The following is a 23,337-nucleotide window of genomic DNA, read 5'->3' as shown; positions in this document are numbered from 1 at the left end:
CAAAAGCACTTAATAGAAGAACGCTTGCGTTTCACCTGATGTTGTTCATTCTTTCTTTGCTTTGTACCTTCTCGGCTACACACCACATAAATCCAAGTAATGACATCTTTTTCCTTTTTCGATCCCTTTTTACGAGTGTCAAACCCAACATATCGAGCATAATTATTGTAGAAGTCCAATGCACGATCAAGGGTCATGAAACTTTGTCCAATTTTTGGTTTCAAATCATCGGGGCATTTTGGTACATAAACCACTGTAAGAAAAATATACTTCACCGTGAGTATAACTCTAACCATGTTTTACTTCACTGAAATGGAAAAACAGAGCACTATAAGCATAGATGACAGACACTTCACTCTAACCATGTTTTACTTCACTAAAATGATAAAACAGAGCACTTTAAGCATAGATGACAGACACTTCACTCTAACACTGGAATACTTCACTCTAACCATGTTTTACTTCACTGAAATGGAAAAACAGAGCACTACAAGCATAGATGACAGATACTTCACTCTAACCATGGAATACTTCACTCTAACCATGTTTTACTTCACTCTAACCATGAATCACAAACACTTTACGCTAACACTGGAATACTTCACTTTAATTATGTTGTACTTCACTGTAATGCATAATATATTTCACTAAAATGAAAATAATTCACTAAATGCATAATATACTTCAATACAAACAATATTTACTTCAATATAAAGCATATTTACTACACTACAACTCATATTGAGCATATTTACTTCATTGTTCGTCACATATAGTTCACTCTAACGTTTTTTCACATCATACACAATCTAATCATGCTGAGCAACAACACTTAATTGATAATAATTGATAATTACCTTTAGATTCAGTTTCTCCTTCCTCTCCCGATGAAGAGGAATCAGAATCGAAATAATCTTCCAATGAATGTATCGGAATTGAATCCATTTGAAGGTGTCCAGACGTCGCGATGAAAGAATGAACGTGAAGAATGAATCAAATTGCGTTGGTCAATCGTGAGCGAATTTGATCTGTTGTGATGAATTCAATCAGAATAAAATCACGCTGATCGATCCAAACTAATTCGCGCTGATCGATCCAAACTAATTCGCGCTGCATAAAACGTAGTTGATAAATCGTGAACGAATTGGATCGGGAAGCTGAATTTGGTTCAGATTTGAGAAATCGCGCTTGAATTTGGTTCAGATCGGGAATCTCATATTTTTGGAATAAATCCTAAGCTAAATTTGGTTCAGATTGGCGAATGATTTGGGAAGGTTGGTTCACGATAAATTCACGATGATGATTATAACATTCATTAATTCATGTTGAAATATTGAATTCTCAAAATGCCTTTGGACAAGTATTTTCTCATAAAATTTTGGAAGTTTGTTTAAACCATATGATTAATTTGGAATGTTAAGATGTGTGGCTGAAATTAATTCTCTAGTTATACACTTAATATTAGGTAAACATTGATCACTTCTCTATATATATATGCATGTATTTTTGAATAGATTAGAGTTTCATGCATTACATAAATTGAATTGTGTAACACCCGCTTTTATTAGTACCTTTTTGGCGTTGAGTTTTGTTTTGAGAACGAGCGAGTGATAGATCTTAAATAAAATACCATCTTTGTTTTGTTTGGTTGCGATTGGAAATAGTGAATGCTTGAATCGTTGTTGTTTAATCGTGTGGTGAAAATAGTCGACGGGACTAACGTGAGATTCGTCGATGGAAAATTTTGGACGTCCGTTTACGAGTACTTGGAATAACACCAAGATACTAAAATAAAATACCACAATTAAATCAAGGTTCTAAATTAAATATTTGGCCTGACATCTTATTTGTTCTTCCTCTAGCCAATTATACTTATTCAATTGGACTACTTTTATTTTAGCTATTTATTCCCGATTCCTAATTTAAAATCTGCAGTCAAATCCTTGGTCAACACTGATTCCTTCTCCTAATTTCTTTCTACACGCTTTTATTTCCTTCCTCAATCTCCACTCCCTAAAATCTCTCTAACAAACAAATCAATCTCTACATTATATATCTTCCCCACAACTGCATCTGTTAGCATCTGCCGTTCCATTCCACAATTCCAGTGCAGTTTTCTTCTCTTCCACAAAGGTAATTCTCCTCATTCCATTGAATACGAAAATGTGCATACTTATTGACTCCATAATTTAACATCACAGTGTGAAGGAGAAACCGAGAGAGCTCTGATTACTTTCTGTTGTGCAAATTTTGCTTCTTTCCAAAAGGTATATCCACAATTCCTGAAAGTCTCTGCATTCAATTCTATGACATGCTTTCACATAATCATAGTAGTTCACAAAATCGAACTTAGGCTCTTGTTGAATTCTGGAAATTATTGAATGGTTGTTCTTGATAAAGTTGCAAACTTTAATATCAGTAGAGCTTGTTCTCTTGTTTTCTCTTCTAATCTTAGTTCTGCAAATTTCGTCGGCCCATTAATAACTGAAGTCAAACGATTAGAAATTTAATAAAAGATTTAATTTTGGGAAAAGAGGAAAGTGACTTACCGATTGTGAGAGGAGACGCTGTCGACAAAGGAGCTGACCGCCTGGAGCAGCGGCGGACAACGGCGGAGAGGCAGTGCCAGTGACTGCGGCTGCTCGGAGATAGAATCCGACCGTGGGGGGTGGCAGTGAAGCGGCGCCGATGTTGGAACGTGGGAGATGAGAGTTTTGTGTTGTTTCTGTTTTTGTGTGAGGAAGAGAAAAGATGCAGTGATGAATCTGTTTTTGTAGAAGAAAGATGTGAGTTTCCGAGAAAGAGAGAATTTGTTTTGGTGGAAGAATGGGACAGAGTGAGAGAGCTGTTGTGTTGAGAAAAAGGTGTTAGAATTAGAGAGGGAGAGAAATGGTGTTTCTGTGGGAATGAAATTTGGGGAAGACGAAGTGTACTGTGTTAATATGTTCTCTCTTTATATTTGCAAATGTGTGGAGTTGAATATGTAAACATGTGTTGTGAAAGGAGTATATACGTGTTGGTGGCAGGGAGTATAGTAAAGTACTTGTATTTTTTTTTCTTTTCTTTTACACATAGGCGTGTGTTGGATAGGAGTATATACGTGTAGACGTAGTGATGTGGGAGTATAATTTTACTTTATGTAGTTGCTGCTTTTATTGTTAGACTAAACTAATTTTTTTCTTTTTTGGACTATATTATTTAATTGTAAGCTTGAGCCGTAGATAGGAAATATTGCTGGGCAAATTTTTGAGCGATGATAAAGCCGAAAAGTACAAGGTTAATATATATGTTTTCTCTATAAAAGAACGATGGATAATGGGCACACACTTAGGATGCATGCATTGTTAAATTGATTTATTTTGCAAAATCTGATTTTTACATATCATGTTATTTCGAAAAAGGTGAACTTGTGCATGTTGGTTGCGGTTGGAAAAGGAAGTGATTGAGGAGTAAGCTTGTGAGGTGGGCTTTCGTTTTAAATAAGGACTATGTCCTAAATACTATTTTTATGTGAAAGGAGGTGAAAATTGTTTGTCTTGCCATATTTTGTGTTGAATAAACCTATCTGAAGTGGCTATGCCATGTATGTTAACGAATTCGGGTCCCAGTAGGGCCGCAAACCCTGCTCGGACTGGTGTACACCCAGTAGATCGTGCGCTATCTCATTGGAGTTGGCCGGTCTAGTGGCTTGGTTCGTGGCCACGTTCCTTGTCATGTAGTTCAGATATGGTGATGGTGATGTGGATGGAAAATGGTTGCAACCGAAATTTATGTAAAGATGATTTTAGTGACTTGGGTTCTTTTCAATTAAAACCCCCAAGATCACTCGTTATGGCTTGACAAACTGATTTGGCATGTGTCCACTGAGTGCATCAAGTACTCAGCCCTGCATATTTGTTTTTCTTAATGTGCAGATTGAGCGACGACGGGCGTGGAGGATGTTGAGCATAATTCATGGATTATTTATGTTTGGCTTAATATTGTTGGATATGTCGTGTCTTCATACTCGGCATTTTCCGTGTCTTGAACGCTTCCGCTAGGTGTCTTTTCTTTAAAATTGTTTTAGTATGGAGAACCTAACTCTTTTCAAAATTGTCTACTTTCTAGTCTTTTTTTTTTAGAATTGGTACTTCGTTGAAATGATACTATGTTGTTTTCCAAGTTATTTCAATTATTTAAATATTTTGGTCAAAGATGTGTGTTTCCCCTTTTATTCCTCGCTTCTTTAATCATCCTCTAGTCGCGATCAACCGTATTTTCTATCCTTAGAAAATACGGGCGTGACAAAGTATGTGTACATGTTGTTACTATATTAAGTGGGTATCAGAGGTTACAAATTGATAATATAAATGTGTGTACATGTGTTCCTAGTGTGAGTATATATATATATAGATAATGCATGGAATTTTAAAGTACTAGTTAATAAAATATTTTGAGAAATATGAGAGTATAATTTGATTTCCTTATTTTGAGACGTGTCATATTTATGTTTCACCTAGTATGAGTAATGCATTTTTATAGAATGCTGAGTAATCATATTAAGTCGGTTGCTGCTTTTTACGAAAAGATGGATTAATTTTTCTATTAGCATGCACCCATTTACTCTGCTACACATATATGCCGTATCCGAAAGTAAAAATAAATAAAAAGAAAGGGAGAGGTCTCTCACAGGGGATAATAGGATTTGTGAAGCATCGAGTTTAGTGGATAGAGAAAGAACAAGTGCTAGACTAGATTACCTTCCTAATAAGGTGTGTATAAATCACACTTTTAATTTTACATATTTTATGTGATTGATTGCTATGTGTTAGATTGAAGTGATTATTTGAATTATATGATGTGAGTCTGAAATGGTTATGTATTATTTGATATTGATGATATAATATGATGTGGATATGTGATTTGTACAATGGATATGTTTGTCTATAGTATTGGAATTAATTGATGGAATATATAGTTATGTAATTGGTGCAATAGATATGTTTGATGTATCATATTGGAATCATTTGAATCATGAGATTAAAGAGGATATGTGACAGTCTTGCTCTGGATCTGATATACAGTGTCATATACAATGATAATAGACCTACGGGTCAATACAAAGAGCAAAGAGGGACCTCCGTGGAAAGGTGAAATTAAAGAGGGACCTTCGTGGAAAGGTCAAAATATGCAAAGAGGGGCCTTCGTGGAAATGTCAAATCAAAGAGGGACCTTCGTGGAAAGGTCAAATAAATATAAGGGACCTACGGGTCGTATACAATGGAAATCCCGGGCAGATACCAGGCTTGACCAGTCACAAAATAATAAACTGAACAGAGTGGCATATGCATATGTATATGGAATTAATTTTAATATTTGTTGATTATTGTTATATATATTGGTTAAAGAATATGTTTGATTTTGGGATGTGGAGTTAAAGGTAAGATTTAAATGTACTGAGTTGTGCCTCATATAAACCACTAATATTTTTCAGGAATAAGATATCAATGATTCGTGGGTTGATGTGAGTTACAGTTATTATAAGGGGTCGGCGACTGAGGCGTTTTCGCAACCTTCTCTTCCTCATCATTTTTGCATATAGATAAATGTATAGTATATAGAATGGTGAGAGGGTCCAACTACTGTTCAGAATGTTTTGAAATATGTATTTGATAAATGTTGATTTTTAAAATTATATTATATGTGCAATTTTTTTTAAATTTGAATTTATTTATAGTAAGTGCATAAGTCATAAGAGTTGGGGTGTGACACCATCGGCCTGGCCTACCATAGTGAGTGCTCTTAGGATTATAATGTTTTTGGCCCTTGGCAATTTGTTATCATGTGCTAAGCGAGAATCCGTAATTTTGTTATCAAGTTTTATAACTATTTTTTATTTTGATGTTTCTTTGTAGTTAGCATTTTTTCTAACTTTTTTCTTTTGAAATATCAAAAAGTATTCTTGCTAATTTACAAATGTTTTATGTATTGTTTTTCATCTGCTAAACATCTCCATTCTAATTGCTAAATAACCCTAGACCTTAGTTTCTATTTATATAGTACTACGTATTATTTTACTTGGTATCACATTCACATGTATATAGAGATACAAGTACAATTGACTTATACGTATAGGACCACCTTGCCAATTTAAGGGGAGACTGAAAAAAATGAAGAATTAGGCACATCATAATTTTTATATTTAGCTATTAATTAGCCAACCAAACCTACTAATGAAAAAGTTTCATTTCGTTCATTAATGATATTTATAAAATATTAAAATGTTAATGCATCTTTGTCTCACGTACACACTACATTAATGGCATATCAATTGGAGCTTCATATTTATTTTTCTAGCTAGCTGTCTTGTACATATATTTTTAATACTATCTCGTATACAATTCATTAAGCTAGAAGTCGACTAAGATAAATTAAAATACTTTCACAAAATATTAATTATATATTTTCCAAGAAATCCAGAGTTAGAAGTTAGATATGTTTCATCACTCAATAAATGTCCTAAATTTTATTTTAATTACTTTTGCAGTCCTAATACGAAAGTAAATTATGGTTTAAAATTAAAAAGTGAAATCATTTTACTCTTATATTAAAAAATAGTTAAAAAATGAATAAACTACCCGTTTAAATCGGTCTGGTTGTCCTTGCAGCCCATGACCCATCTCTCTCTCTTTCTCTCTCTACAGTTTCTCTCTCATCAACTATTAGCTAACAGTGAATCCCATGCTTCAAGATATCCTCACTACACCTCCACACATAAACACACACCAATTCCACTCAAAATATCTCCTCTCAATTTGTATTACACTTACCGTTTATAACCCTCACTGCTAGCGCATAATTGTCCGGATTTTTCCCTATTCTGCTTGTTTTCCGGTGGAATTTTCGTTTCGTCAATTTTCGTTGTGAGATGAGAGATCTGGCTATTATAAATTAAGGCGCCTGAACCAATGGATTCTCCCGAGGTTTTGATGAAAGGGTTTAACGACGCCGGCGGTGGCGATCCCGCGCCGGGGAACATGAATTCCGACGCCGGGAGAGGTAATTCCTGATGTGTTACTCACGGTTTTGTTTATGCGTTGCTCGTGTTTGTCGGCTTTTTTCCGAATTTGCTTTTTTCGCTTTGGTAGCGGTGGATGCTGAGAGAGCGTTGTACACAGAGCTGTGGAAGGCGTGTGCGGGGCCGCTGGTGACGGTGCCGCGCGAAAATGAACTTGTTTTCTACTTCCCGCAGGGGCACATAGAACAGGTTTTCTCCCTTTTTTTGTTCTGTTTTCATTTTTTAGGGGGTAATTGGCTGGTGTCGAGGGCTTTAGTTGATCTAATTTAGTCACGATTTTAGTTTATTTAGTTTCGATTTTGAGATTTATGACTCACATGTGAAATTCAGTTATTTTCCGGCGGTTTTAGAACTGAAATGTTGGTCTGGTTGAAACTTGAAACATCTTTGAGGGGTTGTTTGAATAAGGGTTTCCTTTTTATCTTAAACATTTGTTTGTTTTCCCTAATTGGAAAGACATTTATTTCGCTCTCTGCTTATAGTTTATGGATTCATGGTTGTAGGTGGAGGCATCGACAAATCAGAGCTCGGACCAGCAGATGCCAGTGTACAATCTTCCTCCTAAGATCCTTTGCCGAGTGGTTAATGTCCTGTTGAAGGTGCTCTATAGTTTGGTCTTAGTATTCGGGAATACTTCTAAATTGAGCTATTGGATTTTTGGGTCTGTATATAATTTGTTTGAAGGTTTTCTGACCGGGATCTTGTGCTTTTCTGGTGATTAGGCTGAGGCGGATACTGATGAAGTGTTTGCTCAGATTACCTTGATGCCTGAAGCTAATGTAAGTTGATCTGTGTTGCATAATGTACATTTATGAATTTCCGAATTTAGTTTTAATTTAGTTTGGTTATTTTGTACTAATTAATTTTATGTTGCAGCAAGATGAAAATGCAGAGAGGAAAGATCCACCCCCTTCTCCTCCACCACATGTCCGCGTCTATTCTTTTTGTAAAACTCTTACTGCATCAGATACTAGCACTCATGGTGGATTCTCAGTGCTCAGACGGCATGCTGATGAATGTTTGCCACCACTGGTTAGGATGAAGCCTCCTGAACTCTATGAAGTTATTACATATTGGTTCTCATTATTAATGTTAATAATAAGGTTTTGTCATCTTTGATAGGACATGTCACGACAACCTCCAACCCAGGAGTTAGTGGCCAAAGATTTGCATGGACAAGAGTGGCGGTTCAGGCACATATTTCGTGGTACATAATTTGCAACAAAACTAAGTTCACGATTTAAAACCAGATGTAGAACTGAAATGTAAAAATTAAATTACTCACTTGTGGGGGGCAATAGCACTAATTTTAGTTGTGGAATGCCAGGTCAACCACGCAGACACCTTCTTCAGAGTGGTTGGAGTGTCTTTGTTAGTTCTAAGAGACTGGTTGCTGGGGATGCCTTCATATTTTTGAGGTCTGATGCTGCACTAGATATTGATATATAATGTTTTCACTAATATTCATAATCTCAATAATGAGTAACGAACTTGCAGAGGTGAGAATGGAGAGCTGCGTGCTGGGGTGAGGCGTGCCATGAGACAACAGGGTAATGTTCCATCATCTGTCATATCTAGCCACAGCATGCATCTTGGTGTCCTTGCAACAGCTTGGCATGCTATCCAGACCAATACCATGTTCACTGTTTATTACAAGCCCAGGTATGTGACATGATTTACGATCAAACTTTCTATCTTGTTGTATCTTGGTGAATTAGCGAATTCATGTTTCTGCTGATTCCTTAGAGTGAAGCATTTGGGTGTTACTCTGTAGAAGCAGCTGAGGTTTTTTGTTTCCTGTCTTGTTTCCCTTTTTCGTGAGAGGTTATTTTTATCTAGTTCACCTATGTCGAGTGGTGATTAAACGTGGTTTTCTTATTCCTGTGATCACTGATCAGTATGTAAATATGTATATGCTAAGTTGCTAACTCAATGTCCTTAAGATGTCTTTTATCTGTTACAGAACAAGCCCAGCTGAATTTATTGTTCCTTATGATCAATACATGGAGTCTGTAAAAAAAAATTATTCAATAGGAATGAGATTTAAAATGACATTTGAAGGTGAAGAAGCTCCAGAACAGAGGTAGGGAGCATGTTAGCATTTGTGACATTGACAAAGAATTTATTGAACCTCTAGTGAGAATTTTATTCTGATGTTGATTACGTAGGTTTACTGGAACTATTGTTGGTTCTGAGGATGCAGATCCAAATAGATGGAAAGATTCTAAATGGAGATGCCTTAAGGTATATGATTGGCCCTCTAATAACGACTAGGATCCAAGACTTGCAATCACATTATTAATTTTTTATCCCATCATTTTGGTGAGTTTATTACATTTTTCTTTGTTAAGGTGCGGTGGGACGAAACATCAGCAATTGTTCGACCTGAGAGAGTTTCACCCTGGAAAATAGAACACACGCTTTCTCCTCCTGTATTGAATCCTGTTCCAGTGCCCAGACCGAAAAGGCCTCGATCAAGTGTCCTACCCTCATCGTCTGAAACCTCTGTGCTTACTAGGGAAGGTCAGGTTTTTTGTGTTCTCTCTACTTGAGAAACTTCTGCGATAGCTATATTTTGTTATTTATCAGCTGTTGAGTGGATCTCTTAATCATCTGTTGTGCAATACAGGTCCTACGAAGATGACTGCAGACCCTGCACCTGCTAACCATGGGTGCCCAAGGGTCTTGCAAGGTCAAGAATCATCGACCTTGAGAGGCCCTTTCTCTGAGACCAATGAGTTTGACTCCTCTGAAAAGTCATATTTGTGGAAGCCCTCATTAGAAGATGAGAAGATTGATGTTTCTGCTTCAAGAAGATATGGAGCAGATAATTGGTCACCTTTAGGGCGCCCAGAATCATCATTTACAGATCTGTTATCAGGATTTGGCTCAAAAACTAATGCACACCGTGATTTCAGTATGCCTATTGGCAATCAATCAAATCCAAAGCGACAGACACAGGAAAGCGATGCAAAGTTTAGTTTAATGGGGAATATTTGGTCGCTAATGCCTTCTGGTCTCTCACTTAATCTGATGGATTCTAGTACTAAGAATCATGTTCAAGGAACTGACACTTCTTATCTTGCTCGTGGAGATAGTAGACATGGAGCCTTTAGAGACTTTTCCATGATTAATGATCCTAGAGGTGACAATCAAGGATCAAACTGGTCAATGCCCCCTCCTGTTTCAACATACCTTCACATGAGAACTTCTCAGCCAAAAGAATTGATTCCGAAGCCTGTATTTGCAGAGCATGATACTATGAAGCAAAAGGAAGGGGACTGCAAGCTCTTTGGTATTCCCCTCATAAGTAAATCTGCACCATCAGAACCAGAAATCTCAAATAGAAATGTGCTAAACTCACCTGGTTTTACTCAAAACTCTGGACATTCTCATCAATTCCCTGCATTTGAATTTGATCAAAGGTCTAATCAATCAAAGCGATTGAAAGTGGGAGATCATGGAGTTGCTGCTGGCGAGCAAGAGAATCAATTCCCATCCTTCCCTCCTTCAGCAACAGAGAGAGAAACCAAAGGTCATCCTGGTTCATCCAGGAGTTGCACCAAGGTTTTCATCAGGAACTTAATAAGTATTTCTTTTTGCAGGAATGTTTTATAGTCACTTCTCCTTTTCTGAGAGAGTCTCATGATTTCAGGTTCAAAAGCAAGGGTCCGCCCTTGGTAGGTCTGTGGATCTGGCCAAATTCAATAATTATGATGAATTGATCTCTGAATTGGATGATCTCTTCGAATTTGGTGGTGAACTCAAGGCTAGGAACAAGAATTGGCTAGTTGTGTACACTGATGATGAGGATGACATGATGCTTGTTGGAGATGATCCTTGGGGGTAAGATATTACCTGGAATATGTCATAGAACTTATTTTTTAAGTTTGTATTGAGAATGCTAATTTCATTCTATTATATTGTTATATGCTCATATCATCTGGTCTCTGGTTTAAAACAGGGAGTTTTGTTGCATGGTCCGCAAGCTCTTAATCCTTACAAAAGAGGAAATGCTACGTATGAACCCAGGGACATTAAACTCAAAGGGAGAGGACACTTCATCAATCGCAGATGGTGTTGATGCTAATGTCCAGAGTATTCCATCACCGAGCCCGGATGACTACTAGTTGTGCTCTATCCTGGTAAAAATTTTGTCCTCTACAGATATATCCTTTTCAAGTTACCGCCTTTTCTAGCATGTCAGTCATGTTTTCGCATGTATTTTTGAACATGAAAGCAGATGTGTATTTCTTGATGCTATTGTGTACTCTCATGATCCTGTTTTTCTTCCCATTACTTAAGCTAGATATTTTATTCCTTTTTCTTCTTGCTGCGAGTGGGTTAGGTAAATTGGAGGCGATGCTTCTGATCTTTTTTTTGTCTATTGATGATTGATTTCTCAATCCCCGCTAATAATGTAATTTGGAGAGTATTCTAATTTTAGCTGCTGTGCTATCTTACAGGTGTGTTGATGCATGGTCTGACTGTATAATCCATCTAACCTTTGAATCTTGGGAAACGTTGAATGGTGAGATGTGAATGGAGTCCCTTCAGCATGACGACCAGATGCTCTTATATATAGATACACCTAAGAAATTTCAATTTTGGATCCCTTTTTACATAATGTGTTTGGCATTATATAAGATTGGTATGTGCCACCAGACATTCAACCTCTCTGTAAATAGGTGCAAGTGAAAAATCTCCATCATGGATGTAATGCAGAAGAATCGCATGGGTTTGTTCCTGCAGATCCTCATGGTTTAATGTGTAGGTGTATATAGTGTGTTGCCGGCATTAGTATAAATCTGGTTTGGCCTATGAGGTACATATATCTCTGCACTCATGTACAGGTAAGTAGTTTGTGATCTGGTTCTAATCTGCAGAATGTTAAAAGTTTTCGAGTTTTGGTCAGCTGTTTTAATCTCGTTATTTTAGCTATGTTTCAGCATTTGGATATTAAACTAGGGTACATGCATCTTATCGAAGATGAAAACGTGCAATCGTGAATGTTTAGGATGGTCCAGGTGCAGAGAAGGTACAAGGTAATGAATGGTGTGATGGTTAGGCGGCCGTCGATGCTACGTTTAAATGCCATAAATAACTGATCTGGATATCATGTTCTCCGTGTAAGCAAATGGCGATTCATGATGCGTTAGTATCGTTCGCGTTACTCACGAGAGAGATTTCAGACCATCCAATTTAATCTAAAAAACTGAAGTCCCTCGATGGGTACTCAATTCTTGTATTTGTGAGAAAAAAGAATAAGAACAAAAGAGAAGATAGGAGAAAATTCACAAATAGTTTATCTCATTTTTTATTCCAACTTCTGAAATCTCTCTACACATGATGGAGGTCACTAGGTAATTTATAGCTATCAGTGTAAATATAGTTGTGCAAAGTAATATTAGTGTTTCGTTTCGGCTCGTGATTTAAAACATTTGTGTTAGGTGAGTTAGGTAAATGGATAATAAAGTAGGAAAAGAAAAATATAGAGATAAAAAAGTAAGAGTGAAGTATTTAAGAGAGAAGAAAAATTATTTTTTTGAAAAAAAAAAATGACTTAGTTACAGTGAATATTCACATATATACTTGTAGCAGAGAATTGGAGTACTGTATTTTGCTGTTTTGGGCTTCTATTTTGGAAGCTCTCTACCATAGTTTTCTTAGCTGTCAATAAAAAAGTGTTAAGAAACTAGTTTTTATGTGTTTAACAAGAAGTTGGAGTGCCCAATAAGGAAATTCGTCTTGGTGAATGACCGGTAACCGACTTCGTTGTCGATTTTGATATGAATTAATGAGAATCTATTGGAGAAAAATGAAGAAGAAACAAAAGAATGAACCTAACCAGATTTTCAGATAAAATAAAATCATACTAATAGGAATCTTCTTGAACTAATTTGTTTGGTGGGATCCTCCTCCACGTCCCGAAATGGACAAAATAGAGGTATAATAATAATAATATATCACTAGAAAAATACTAATGAAAATGTTTTCGATGCCAAAATATCCGATGATGATATTATTCCCATGAAATTAATTTAAATAAAGCATGACGATGAAAAGAAGTAGAGAAATTGTGGTGGCGTATAAAAGTAGGGCTTTTCCTAATCCGAAATAACAAAATAGTGTAGGTCCATTTTGTGTTGATATTTAAAACATCCCAATTTCTTGGATCTTATCTTGTGGCTATACTCACTCCACAACTCCAGCACTCTACCCCTTTGCTAGATTCTTTTTTATTTTAATAAATAAATCAATAAAAAAACTCGTCAAACACACACATGCTTAAATCAATAAACGAAAATGTTTATGTAGGGTTGAATTGCATAGTGTTTTAAATAATACTACTGTCAGTTGTTTTTTGTTATTATTATTATTGATTATGTTGACAAAATTAACCATTGCTTAACTTATCCATCACAATTTGGATGTTATAGTTGTCCCAAAATAGAGTGGATTTGACCAATTGATCAAATATTTAATGTCATCATACATATTTAGTTAGCTTGCTTATGTAATTAATAATGAGGTTTTAATTCCAATGCTCGTAGTCGGTGAAACTTTTTTTTTTTTTTTCTATTTTACTTAGTCTATTCACTTTCTATATTATTGTTTCAAGGTCTAATGACAAATAGTTTTGACATGAAAAAAAAAATGTACTAATCATTTCGAGAAATGCATATCAAGTCTTTATTAGACGTCGAAATAACACTTACAAAAAAAATACAACTATATTGATCTTATCTAATATGATCAAGTCTTTATCCAGCAAAATGTTTTGATCTTAACACAACTATATTTTGTTACAAGAATATTATCAAGATTATCTAGATACTTTAAAATTTCTTCATAAACGTTATCGGAAATTAAAGGTTTTGGATTTGTAAAAAAAATCAAATTTTTTTAAACCAAAATTGTATATGTTCCATGTTTTACTTTACAACTTAGGTAAAATGTTTAAAATTTTTTACCGATAAATAGGCGGTTAGGAATAGGATCACCATCTAATAAATGAGATATTATTATTGATTTTTAAAAGCAATATAATATCGGCACAGGGTAAAATAGGTAAATCCAGAAATTCCAACCTACCACTATAATCTCGACCTGCTATAAACGAAGTAGCTGTGTCCACGCATCAAAATATTGTACCTTGTTTACAACCATACCCTTTGTTCATGTGTACAACCATTCTATGCACGCGAAAGACTGTTATCCAGAAAGAAAGTTTGCAGCGCAAGATAAATGAACTGGAACCGTCAGATCATCTGACTCTCGAATCCAACATTTCGAGATAATTTCATCGCTGCATCGAAAAATGGCAAAAAGTCTGTAAAATAAAATAGGAAAAAAATCAAAGAGGAGAGAGAGAGAGAGAGGCTATTATCGATTTATCATCCACATTTATCTATATATCTCTTGCTGGCATATCGGCAATTGAGCTCGTGAAAATCCGGCCGACTAAATTTAGGGGTGCCTCTTCTTTCCGTCTCTAGAAAACGGAAGGGACCCTTTTACTACCTTATTTATCAATTTAATCATCTTTTATTGTCGGATTAGTGTATCTGCGACTGCGATTGCCTTTTTCGTTCATTTAGGTGAGCTATTAATCATCTTCTTCACCTGATTTATCGACGTGGGTTCCGGCTCTTTTATGGGTTTTTTGTGTCCTTCAATTAATTCGATGTTTCGTTGAAAAAACCTGGTCTTTGTGATAGGAAATTAGTGTTGTTTTTGTTAATTGATTGTATGCAATCAGAATTGCTGTTTGGATAAGTCCAGGTTTGTTTTGGGATTTTGGTAGTATTGCCTACTATTAGTATGAGTCTGTAATTATATTGTCCAAAATATTGTTTTTTGCTAAGATTTGAGCTTTCTACTTGTATTTGAATTCGGACAACAATCAACATCTTGATCTTATTTCAGCTGTGGGAAGACTCCACGCATATTCTTTACTTGTAGAAAAAGTTGATTTCTTGTTAACTAATATCTCTGCTATAGGAATTGTGGAACTTGTTGGCTGTAGGGATGCATATTTTTTGTATATTGATGATCAACCAATTGTTGGTCTGAGTGATTTTTCTAGCAGTACTCTGCTTGAGCAAGCTATCTAACTAATTTTGATTCTTTATGTGCAGTCCTTTGGAGGTAGACATGGCACGTGTTTTAGTTCAATCGACCAATTTGCCTTCTTCAGTTGGTTTTGTAAATAATGGCCAGTTTGAGGGATCGAGCAAAAACAAAAAGGCATCCACAATGCTCTGCTCTACAAAGTCGTCTCATGTGACAGTGAGGAGTTACTCAGGACTCCGAGGAGCTAATGCCTTGGACATGTTGGTGAGGAGAAGTGGCCAGACACTCCAATCAAAGGTTGCGTCAGCCACCTTTGGCAAGCGAGGGAAGAAACAACGAATGGGGCCACGAGCAATGTTTGAGCGCTTTACAGAAAAAGCTATTAAAGTCATTATGCTTGCACAGGAAGAGGCAAGACGGCTTGGCCATAACTTTGTTGGAACCGAACAGATCTTGCTTGGGCTTATTGGTGAGGGCACTGGTATTGCTGCTAAGGTCCTTAAGTCCATGGGGATAAATCTCAAGGATGCACGTGTAGAGGTTGAGAAAATCATTGGACGAGGTAGTGGGTTTGTGGCTGTGGAGATCCCTTTTACGCCCCGTGCAAAGCGCGTTTTAGAACTCTCTTTAGAGGAAGCTCGTCAGCTCGGTAAATTTGTTTTGCGCGTTTTTTTTTCATATCATGTTCTAATTCAATACCTTTTTGATTGTTAGTGCATGCCTTTTGTTTTCTTATCTGAATGGATATAACTATCCTGCAGTGTTGACAGCGTTGACTATGCTGTTTTGTTTTTAAGCTTTAGCCTTTTGATTTTCGAAATGATTTTTGTATTGGACCTGTTTGTCATCTAAGTTTTCATGCTGGTACTTCCTGTTGATTCAGGTCACAATTACATTGGCTCGGAGCACTTGTTGTTGGGATTGCTCCGTGAGGGTGAAGGTGTGGCAGCTCGTGTCCTTGAGAATTTAGGTGCTGACCCCAGCAACATTAGAACTCAGGCAAGTGTTTCTTTCTCTTTTTCTTTATTACACATATTTTTTGTAACTTGTAAATTAAACAAATTCTTATGGGTGGTTAGGTTATTAGAATGGTGGGTGAAAGTGCTGAGGCTGTTGGAGCTGGTGTTGGAGGTGGCAGCTCTGGCAACAAGATGCCCACGCTAGAGGAGTATGGTACCAATTTGACCAAGCTAGCAGAGGAGGTAATATTCTTCTTGAGTTCTATATCTTATTTTAAATTTTTTATGAAGGCTCTTAATCGAAACCTCTTGATTATTTCAGGGTAAGCTTGACCCAGTTGTCGGAAGGCAGGATCAAATTGAGCGTGTGACTCAAATTCTGGGACGTCGCACTAAAAATAACCCGTGTCTCATTGGAGAACCAGGAGTTGGAAAAACAGCCATTGCTGAGGGCCTCGCTCAGAGAATTGCCACTGGGGATGTTCCAGAAACCATTGAGGGGAAAAAGGTTAGTTGATGGCATTATGATAATGAAAACTACTTAAAGTATATATACTGTTTGGCTGAATGGTTAACCTGGAAGGGGACAAACTATGAGAAGATGCACGTAATTAAATTTGGATGTATGAAACAGTATTTAGTGATAATGATGGAAAATAGATATCACTGGCAGGAAAAAAATAGTTTGTCCTATTCTTCACATTTTTTCTCCTTCTGTGTTCTAATTATTGATGCTGCTATACTGGAATTGCAATTTTGCGAAGGATGTCCTCATTTGTTTTCCATTTTTTATTCTATAACCATTGAATGTTTATCTTTGCCTATATCAGGTTATCACTCTAGATATGGGGCTTCTTGTTGCTGGGACGAAGTATCGTGGTGAATTTGAAGAAAGATTGAAGAAGCTTATGGAGGAAATTAAACAAAGTGATGAAATTATTCTCTTCATCGATGAGGTGCACACATTGATTGGAGCAGGAGCTGCAGAGGGGGCAATTGATGCCGCAAACATATTGAAGCCTGCTTTGGCTCGTGGTGAATTACAGGTAAGCTGGGATGTATGTTATTGTTGTACTAGCCAGCTACTTTTGCATCATTCGCAACGAAAGTTTTTAGGAAAAGTTGCAGTATTGAGTTCCAAATAATCCATTGTTTTTATGTTTCTGAGATGCACTTAACTGTGAGTTTTTTTTTTTGAGAAATAAATATTTGTTTATTAATGCTGACTAAGATCTACTTGCAGTGTATAGGTGCTACTACACTTGATGAGTACCGAAAACACATCGAGAAGGATCCTGCACTTGAAAGGAGGTTTCAACCTGTCAAGGTCCCTGAACCAACAGTGGATGAAACCATTCAGATTCTTAAAGGACTTCGTGAGCGCTATGAGATTCACCACAAGCTTCGATACACTGATGAATCTTTAGTTGCTGCAGCACAATTGTCATATCAGTATATCAGGTATAGAGTTTTCAACCTCTAATGATTAGTTTGTATTCATTGCTGCTTGCATGTTAAGTGGATAGAGGGTTTATGAGCTTTGATTTTGTTTGCCACTTCTTCAAGTGCTATTATTTTCCCTTTCCAAAATGTTTGTATCAGTTTTTTTTCTCAATTTAGCTCTGTACTCACTACCACTTCGCCTGTTTCAGTGATCGCTTTTTGCCTGACAAGGCAATTGACTTGGTCGATGAAGCTGGCTCACGGGTCCGACTTCGTCATGCACAGGTAGGCCCTTAGAAGTTCACTTACCATTTGTTGGTGTTATATAAAGTGGTGGTGGTATTATATGATTTTGATTTTTCATTTTATCCTCTGCAGCTACCTGAGGAAGCTAGAGAGCTTGAGAGAGAACTCAGGCAGATAACGAAGGAGAAGAACGAGGCTGTCCGAGGTCAAGACTTTGAGAAGGTAAATTTTAAATTATGATGTATGGTGTATGTTCTCGCTGTAGTTATAAGGTAGTTAGAATGTTTAATCTCTCTGGTGATTATACATGCTCAGTTCCTGAACTAACTGATGTCAATCAAATTGTTAGGCTGGAGAGCTACGCGATAGAGAAATGGATCTTAAGGCACAGATATCTGCTCTCGTAGACAAAAACAAGGAGATGTCAAAGGCAGAGAGTGAGGCTGGTGATGGAGGTCCAGTAGTCACAGAGGTTGACATTCAACACATTGTTTCTTCTTGGACTGGCATCCCTGTAGAGAAGGTGTCCACTGACGAATCCGACCGACTCCTCAAGATGGAGGAGACCCTTCACACAAGGGTCATTGGGCAAGACGAAGCTGTCAAAGCCATTAGTCGTGCCATTCGCCGGGCCCGTGTTGGTCTCAAGAATCCGAACCGCCCTATCGCTAGCTTCATCTTCTCTGGTCCAACTGGTGTGGGGAAATCAGAATTGGCTAAAGCACTGGCTGCATACTACTTTGGTTCTGAAGAGGCCATGATCCGGCTCGATATGAGTGAGTTCATGGAGAGACACACTGTATCGAAGCTCATTGGTTCGCCTCCTGGTTATGTTGGTTACACTGAAGGTGGGCAGCTAACAGAGGCTGTTCGACGCCGCCCATACACCGTTGTGCTCTTTGATGAGATTGAGAAGGCTCATCCTGATGTATTCAACATGATGCTTCAAATTCTTGAAGATGGAAGGTTGACTGACAGCAAAGGTAGAACCGTCGACTTCAAAAACACGCTGCTCATCATGACATCGAACGTTGGAAGCAGTGTGATCGAGAAGGGAGGCCGTCGTATAGGTTTTGATCTGGACTACGATGAGAAGGACAGCAGTTACAACCGTATCAAGAGCTTGGTAACTGAAGAGCTGAAACAGTACTTCCGGCCCGAGTTCTTGAACAGATTGGACGAGATGATTGTATTCCGGCAGCTCACCAAACTCGAGGTGAAGGAGATCGCTGATATAATGCTCAAGGAAGTCTTCGAGAGGCTCAAAACCAAGGATATCGAGCTTCAGGTGACAGAAAGATTCAGAGAAAGGGTGGTAGACGAAGGGTACAACCCAAGCTACGGAGCTAGGCCTCTCCGGAGAGCCATCATGAGACTCTTGGAGGATAGCATGGCGGAGAAGATGCTCGCGCGCGAGATCAAGGAAGGCGATTCCGTTATTGTCGATGTGGATTCCGATGGGAACGTGATCGTCCTCAATGGGAGCAGCGGCACCCCTCCTGAGCCGGCAGCACCTGAGCCTGTGGTAGTGTAGGCTTAACTCGGACTGCTGGTGTTGTCTGCACTGTTCGAAGTTTATCGGGTGACGCCGTCGGCTGTGATGGTGGTCGGACTTCGTCTGTCAACGGCCGTGCCGTGGGCAAATACCAGCTCATTATATCCATTACACTGATGAACTGTATGAAATTGTAGACTTTCAATAGGAACTTGGCAGGAGTTATGTGTTTGAAAATGGCGATTCGCTTAATACATTGGTTTTCTATGTTTGTTTCAGGGTGGTTGTATTAAACTGTTGATCCACTAGTAGCATAATACATTTCTATTTGCATTTGCCGTGACAAAAAGTAGTACCAATTCAACTAGAAATCCATGAGAATAGAACACATAATTCATGGAGAAAGAAAGAAAAGGATCATATTATTCCTCAATTGCTATCACCAAGTCGTTGTAGTATAGTGGTAAGTATTCCCGCCTGTCACGCGGGTGACCCGGGTTCGATCCCCGGCAACGGCGTAATTTTTTTAAGTGATTAGTATTTAATAAAAATTAGTTATTCTAAACATTTGTTTTTGTCAAATAAATATTACTCTTATAAAAGAATTAATTAAAGAAGTTACTTGGAATTATTTTACGAATTTGATAGACACTTCGCATAAGCTTCTTTTGTTACAAACATATCTCAAATTTTTTCATTTGTGTAATGACTTCGTATTGATATTCCACCCTCGATTTGGCCTATTTAAGAAAATGCAAATGAAGAGCCGCATGGGGTTGTATCTATCTTCTACTAACAAATAACAATATGTCACGATATACGTTAGGTTTACGAATTTTCGAGTAGGGTCATATTCTAATACTTATAGCATCCTAATCCAAATCCAAAATCAAGACCAAGTCTCCACCCTTAGATTTTAACAATAGCAACAATATGACATAAGAATATCAACACTAGTACAAGAAAATATCAATACATATTTATTGAGATTTTTACATGGTTTTATTGAGATTTTTTGATGTATTTGTTGATAAAAATCTGGTTTCAACATTTACGGAAACTAAAATAAAAAATATCAAATTTCATCATTCGAACGTTGTCGGAACATATGCAATTGAGATCTCGTTGGAATCTTTATAAAATTATCTTTAATTTGATATATTTTTTGCGAAAACATAATTTAAATCGAGAGAGTTACGTAAATTTAAAGTTTTAAGATGATTATAATGAGAGGGAATTGACATTAATACCCTCTAATTTTATTTATTAAGTTTCTTAATTAAAAATATAATTTATGTGACATTATTTCAACCACTAGATATTCTAATCTAATAGCTAATATTTAGTCTTAATTTGAGATTGTTAATTAGTTAGCGATTGATTACTCGATATGACAAAATTATACTTATTGATCAAGTTAATACATGGCATATATTAATACACATACGAGCCTACTTCATTATGCGTGTCATTACATATTAACAAAAATGCCATTACTTTCAATCACTTAATTAATTGTCAATTTCAACACTCGATTTTTCCCATTTGGCTATTTTGCTTTTGGGTAACTTTCATGGGTGTAAATAAATCATATAGAATGTCCACATCCTGCCCATGTTTAGTGTCGTATACAAATACAACTACTCTATAATATTATAATTTCTCTGTTTTACTTCAATTATTTTAAACGTTGTTTGTATCCATATTCTGGAACATGCCATAAAAGTCTTGTGATTTGCGTCAATATAATGTTATAATATACGTGTGCTTAGATTTTGTGTATGTCCATTAATCACCTAATCGTCGAAAACATCATTTGTTTTACTACTTTATATAACACAAACCCAAACACTCTTCTTGATTCTCCCACCACCAAAAATGGCTGCAAACCTTGCAATAATCATGGTTACAATCCTATTCCTATTCATTCATCATCAAACCACTACCATGGCAAACATCGTGAAAACCGAGGTTTTCCGGTCTCCGGAGATAGTGATGGAGCCCGGATTAGTCTCGAACAAGGACTACTTCAACGTGGAATTCCCACGTGGACACATCGGGCTGAAGAGCTTCAACGCGGAGTTAGTCGATGAGAGAGGGAATCCGGTGCCTCTCCATGAAGTTTATCTCCACCATTGGGTTCTCAACCGATACTTTGCTCTTTTACCTCTTACTCGCTCACTCTGATCCTAAGCCTCTTCCAAATCTGGTGAGTTTTTTTACAACACCAAAAAATAAGTACTATTAATTCCATAGATGTATCATTTATTTTTGAATTTGGGTTACAACTTACAGGCGTCGAAATTTACGATGGTGCCCGAATTCGTTTGGCCAGTTGCCCTTCTAGGACTTATTGTTATTGTCGTCGTTGTTGCGTGGAAGGGTAGAATTGGAAATTCAGAAGGTTACGAAGCTATACCATGAGCTTGTGATTAATATCTACGGAGCCTCATTAAATTTGTGGACCTTAATGTATAGTAATGATTAATTTCCATAAATGATATATCTAGTGTGGGCTATAGCTTCTTTTGTAGTAACAATTTTTCAATAGGGAGTAGATGTTCTAATTAGTGTGTATGGGTACGCATACTTGTAATAATGTTTAAAATAAGATAATTATATGAATATGAGAGTGTTATATTGTAACTCGATACTTAATTGTTAATTAAAATTAAATAATAGTCATTAGATATTCAAATCAAGGGTTTAGATCATCAGTCCTAGAATGTCAATATGATAAAAAAAAATGTCAATAAGGGTATTAAGGTCAATTTACAACAAATTAATTGTGTAACTAACTTTTGAAAAATATCCCATAACTTTAAAACGTATATAACTTTTTCGATTTAAATTATTTTTTCGCATAACATATATCAAATTAAAGAAGCTTTATATTTCGATTTAAATTATTCTAACGAGATCTCACTTCCATATGTTCTGATGTCAAAAATTGAAAAAAAATTCAAAACTTTTCATATATTTCGTTAACAGCTTTATATCAATACACGACACATAATATGTCAATACAATGCTTATACAATGTCAATATGAAATTGTATTGACATTGTCATGTCTTTGTGTTGATGTGCAAACTGGTCTACCTGCACATCGACAACGAAGATACAACTCATGATTTCTCAGTACCAGAGAAGACAGGTCCAGTCTAGATTTGGACATTATCAAAAATTGTTTCATCATCTACTAGTATGTTATTATCGAAAACAAGTGTAAGTGTGTCGAAGAGAATGGGGAGTACAGTGTCGAGGGAGTCAGCTCCAAGATCCGTGAAAGTAGTCTGAGGGGTGATTTCCTTGTCAGCAGGCAATGCAAGCTGCTTCCTCACTATCTCACAAACTTTGTCCACTGTTTCTTTCTTTGCCTACACACACACACACATATTTGTATCTCAACATGAAGGAAAGAGGGAAGAGAGAGATGTATGAGTTCTTACAGCACAAGAAATTTGGAAGCGGGAAGAAGTTGTTGGTTTTCTTTTGATTTTTCTATGGTACAAAGATACACTAACCAGACGTAATACAAACCAAATGAAGAATGGAGATAAAAGTACAATAAATTAAATTGAAATAATAAAACAATAATCGAAATTATAACCGTAAAAATGTAAGCCAAGTCGATGAGTCCTCTTTTCGCAAGACGAGATACGCTCGGGTAGTGCTCTCGGATTGGCTGTCGTCCCCAAAGATAAAACGGTTTCGTCTTGTTTGTTGCAGCACCGCAAACAGAACAAACTCCAGCGAACTGGATGATGACGAGGGCAGAGCTTCGACGGAAGACTAATGCACAAAAGGGAGAGGGAGCTTATGAATGCAGATAATGCTTGAGTGTAGAGATTTCAAGTATATCTTGAAATGTTTTGGTGTTTTGAATGCAAGAGTATGCACCACTATTTATAGGCCATGGGAGGAAGTGGAGTCAAACATGCCATTAAGGTTAATTTGTAACGGTCGACGGTTACAAACGTTACAGACATTACAAACGTCAATCATGGAGTATGAACCTGGATGGATGTATCTAGACACCTCTCACGTAGTTGTTCATTC

General features: G+C 36.9%; 2 protein-coding genes, 3 long non-coding RNA genes and 1 other non-coding gene across 12 annotated transcripts; 5 read left to right on the top strand and 1 right to left on the bottom strand.

Annotated features, from left to right (window-relative positions):
* Positions 1-1,804: 1,804 nt before the first annotated feature.
* On the bottom strand, positions 1,805-3,108 carry LOC125191044. The gene is made up of 2 exons (XR_007171018.1): positions 2,550-3,108; positions 1,805-2,457 (listed from the first exon to the last, which is right to left on the bottom strand). It is a non-coding gene; the product is annotated as an uncharacterized LOC125191044 (long non-coding RNA).
* LOC125191043 lies at positions 1,816-4,187 on the top strand. 2 transcript variants are annotated; one of them, XR_007171017.1, is made up of 4 exons: positions 1,816-2,133; positions 2,202-2,267; positions 3,402-3,462; positions 3,915-4,187. It is a non-coding gene; the product is annotated as an uncharacterized LOC125191043 (long non-coding RNA). The 2 variants fall into 2 exon arrangements; XR_007171016.1 differs by having other exon boundaries at positions 1,816-2,267.
* Positions 4,188-4,582: 395 nt separating this feature from the next.
* LOC125191045 lies at positions 4,583-5,671 on the top strand. Of its 2 annotated transcripts, none has more exons than XR_007171019.1 (2): positions 4,583-4,751; positions 5,474-5,671. It is a non-coding gene; the product is annotated as an uncharacterized LOC125191045 (long non-coding RNA). The 2 variants fall into 2 exon arrangements; XR_007171020.1 differs by lacking the exon at positions 5,474-5,671 and adding an exon at positions 5,064-5,150.
* Positions 5,672-6,640: 969 nt separating this feature from the next.
* On the top strand, positions 6,641-11,971 carry LOC125191042 (auxin response factor 2B-like). Of its 5 annotated transcripts, XM_048088505.1 has the most exons (16): positions 6,647-7,038; positions 7,128-7,246; positions 7,561-7,656; positions 7,780-7,836; positions 7,934-8,089; positions 8,180-8,264; positions 8,385-8,475; positions 8,555-8,719; positions 9,021-9,140; positions 9,226-9,301; positions 9,409-9,580; positions 9,687-10,202; positions 10,308-10,624; positions 10,713-10,903; positions 11,022-11,202; positions 11,524-11,971. In XM_048088505.1, the coding sequence occupies exons 1-15, from the start codon at positions 6,948-6,950 to the stop codon at positions 11,185-11,187; spliced, it is 2,418 nt and encodes an 805-aa protein (XP_047944462.1). In that variant the 5' UTR covers positions 6,647-6,947; the 3' UTR covers positions 11,188-11,202; positions 11,524-11,971. The 5 variants fall into 5 exon arrangements, 3 of the variants coding, with proteins under 3 accessions (XP_047944462.1, XP_047944461.1, XP_047944460.1); XR_007171015.1 differs by lacking the exons at positions 11,022-11,202; positions 11,524-11,971 and having other exon boundaries at positions 6,641-7,038; positions 10,308-10,352; positions 10,483-10,624; positions 10,713-10,854; XM_048088504.1 differs by having other exon boundaries at positions 7,158-7,246; positions 9,687-10,624.
* A 2,427-nt stretch (positions 11,972-14,398) lies between these two features.
* On the top strand, positions 14,399-19,554 carry LOC125190743 (ATP-dependent Clp protease ATP-binding subunit ClpA homolog CD4B, chloroplastic). The gene is made up of 10 exons (XM_048088123.1): positions 14,399-14,658; positions 15,199-15,782; positions 16,017-16,132; positions 16,213-16,335; positions 16,415-16,600; positions 16,923-17,138; positions 17,336-17,553; positions 17,745-17,820; positions 17,914-18,003; positions 18,131-19,554. Exons 2-10 carry the CDS (start codon positions 15,215-15,217, stop codon positions 19,313-19,315), a joined length of 2,778 nt encoding a protein of 925 aa, XP_047944080.1. The 5' UTR covers positions 14,399-14,658; positions 15,199-15,214; the 3' UTR covers positions 19,316-19,554.
* A 168-nt stretch (positions 19,555-19,722) lies between these two features.
* Positions 19,723-19,794, top strand: TRNAD-GUC. Its single transcript has one exon. It is a non-coding gene; the product is annotated as a tRNA-Asp (tRNA).
* The last annotated feature ends 3,543 nt before the right edge of the window (positions 19,795-23,337 follow it).

This window comes from Salvia hispanica, chromosome 5 (genome assembly GCF_023119035.1).
Source record: "Salvia hispanica cultivar TCC Black 2014 chromosome 5, UniMelb_Shisp_WGS_1.0, whole genome shotgun sequence".
NCBI lineage: Eukaryota > Viridiplantae > Streptophyta > Magnoliopsida > Lamiales > Lamiaceae > Salvia > Salvia hispanica.
The sequence above is the reverse complement of the archived record's forward strand: the minus strand, read 5'-3'. Positions and strand labels throughout refer to the sequence as shown.

Excerpts from the sequence above, each read along its gene's own strand:
- LOC125190743 (XM_048088123.1), top strand. The coding sequence starts at position 15,215 with ATGGCACGTGTTTTAGTTCAATCGACCAATTTGCCTTCTTCAGTTGGT. Across the intron at positions 16,133-16,212 it reads CCAGCAACATTAGAACTCAG|GTTATTAGAATGGTGGGTGA; the intron begins GCAAGTGTTTCT and ends ATGGGTGGTTAG. Across the intron at positions 17,821-17,913 it reads TCCGACTTCGTCATGCACAG|CTACCTGAGGAAGCTAGAGA; the intron begins GTAGGCCCTTAG and ends TATCCTCTGCAG.
- LOC125191042 (XM_048088503.1), top strand. The coding sequence starts at position 6,948 with ATGGATTCTCCCGAGGTTTTGATGAAAGGGTTTAACGACGCCGGCGGT. Across the intron at positions 7,039-7,127 it reads GAATTCCGACGCCGGGAGAG|CGGTGGATGCTGAGAGAGCG; the intron begins GTAATTCCTGAT and ends TCGCTTTGGTAG. Across the intron at positions 9,141-9,225 it reads GAAGAAGCTCCAGAACAGAG|GTTTACTGGAACTATTGTTG; the intron begins GTAGGGAGCATG and ends TTGATTACGTAG.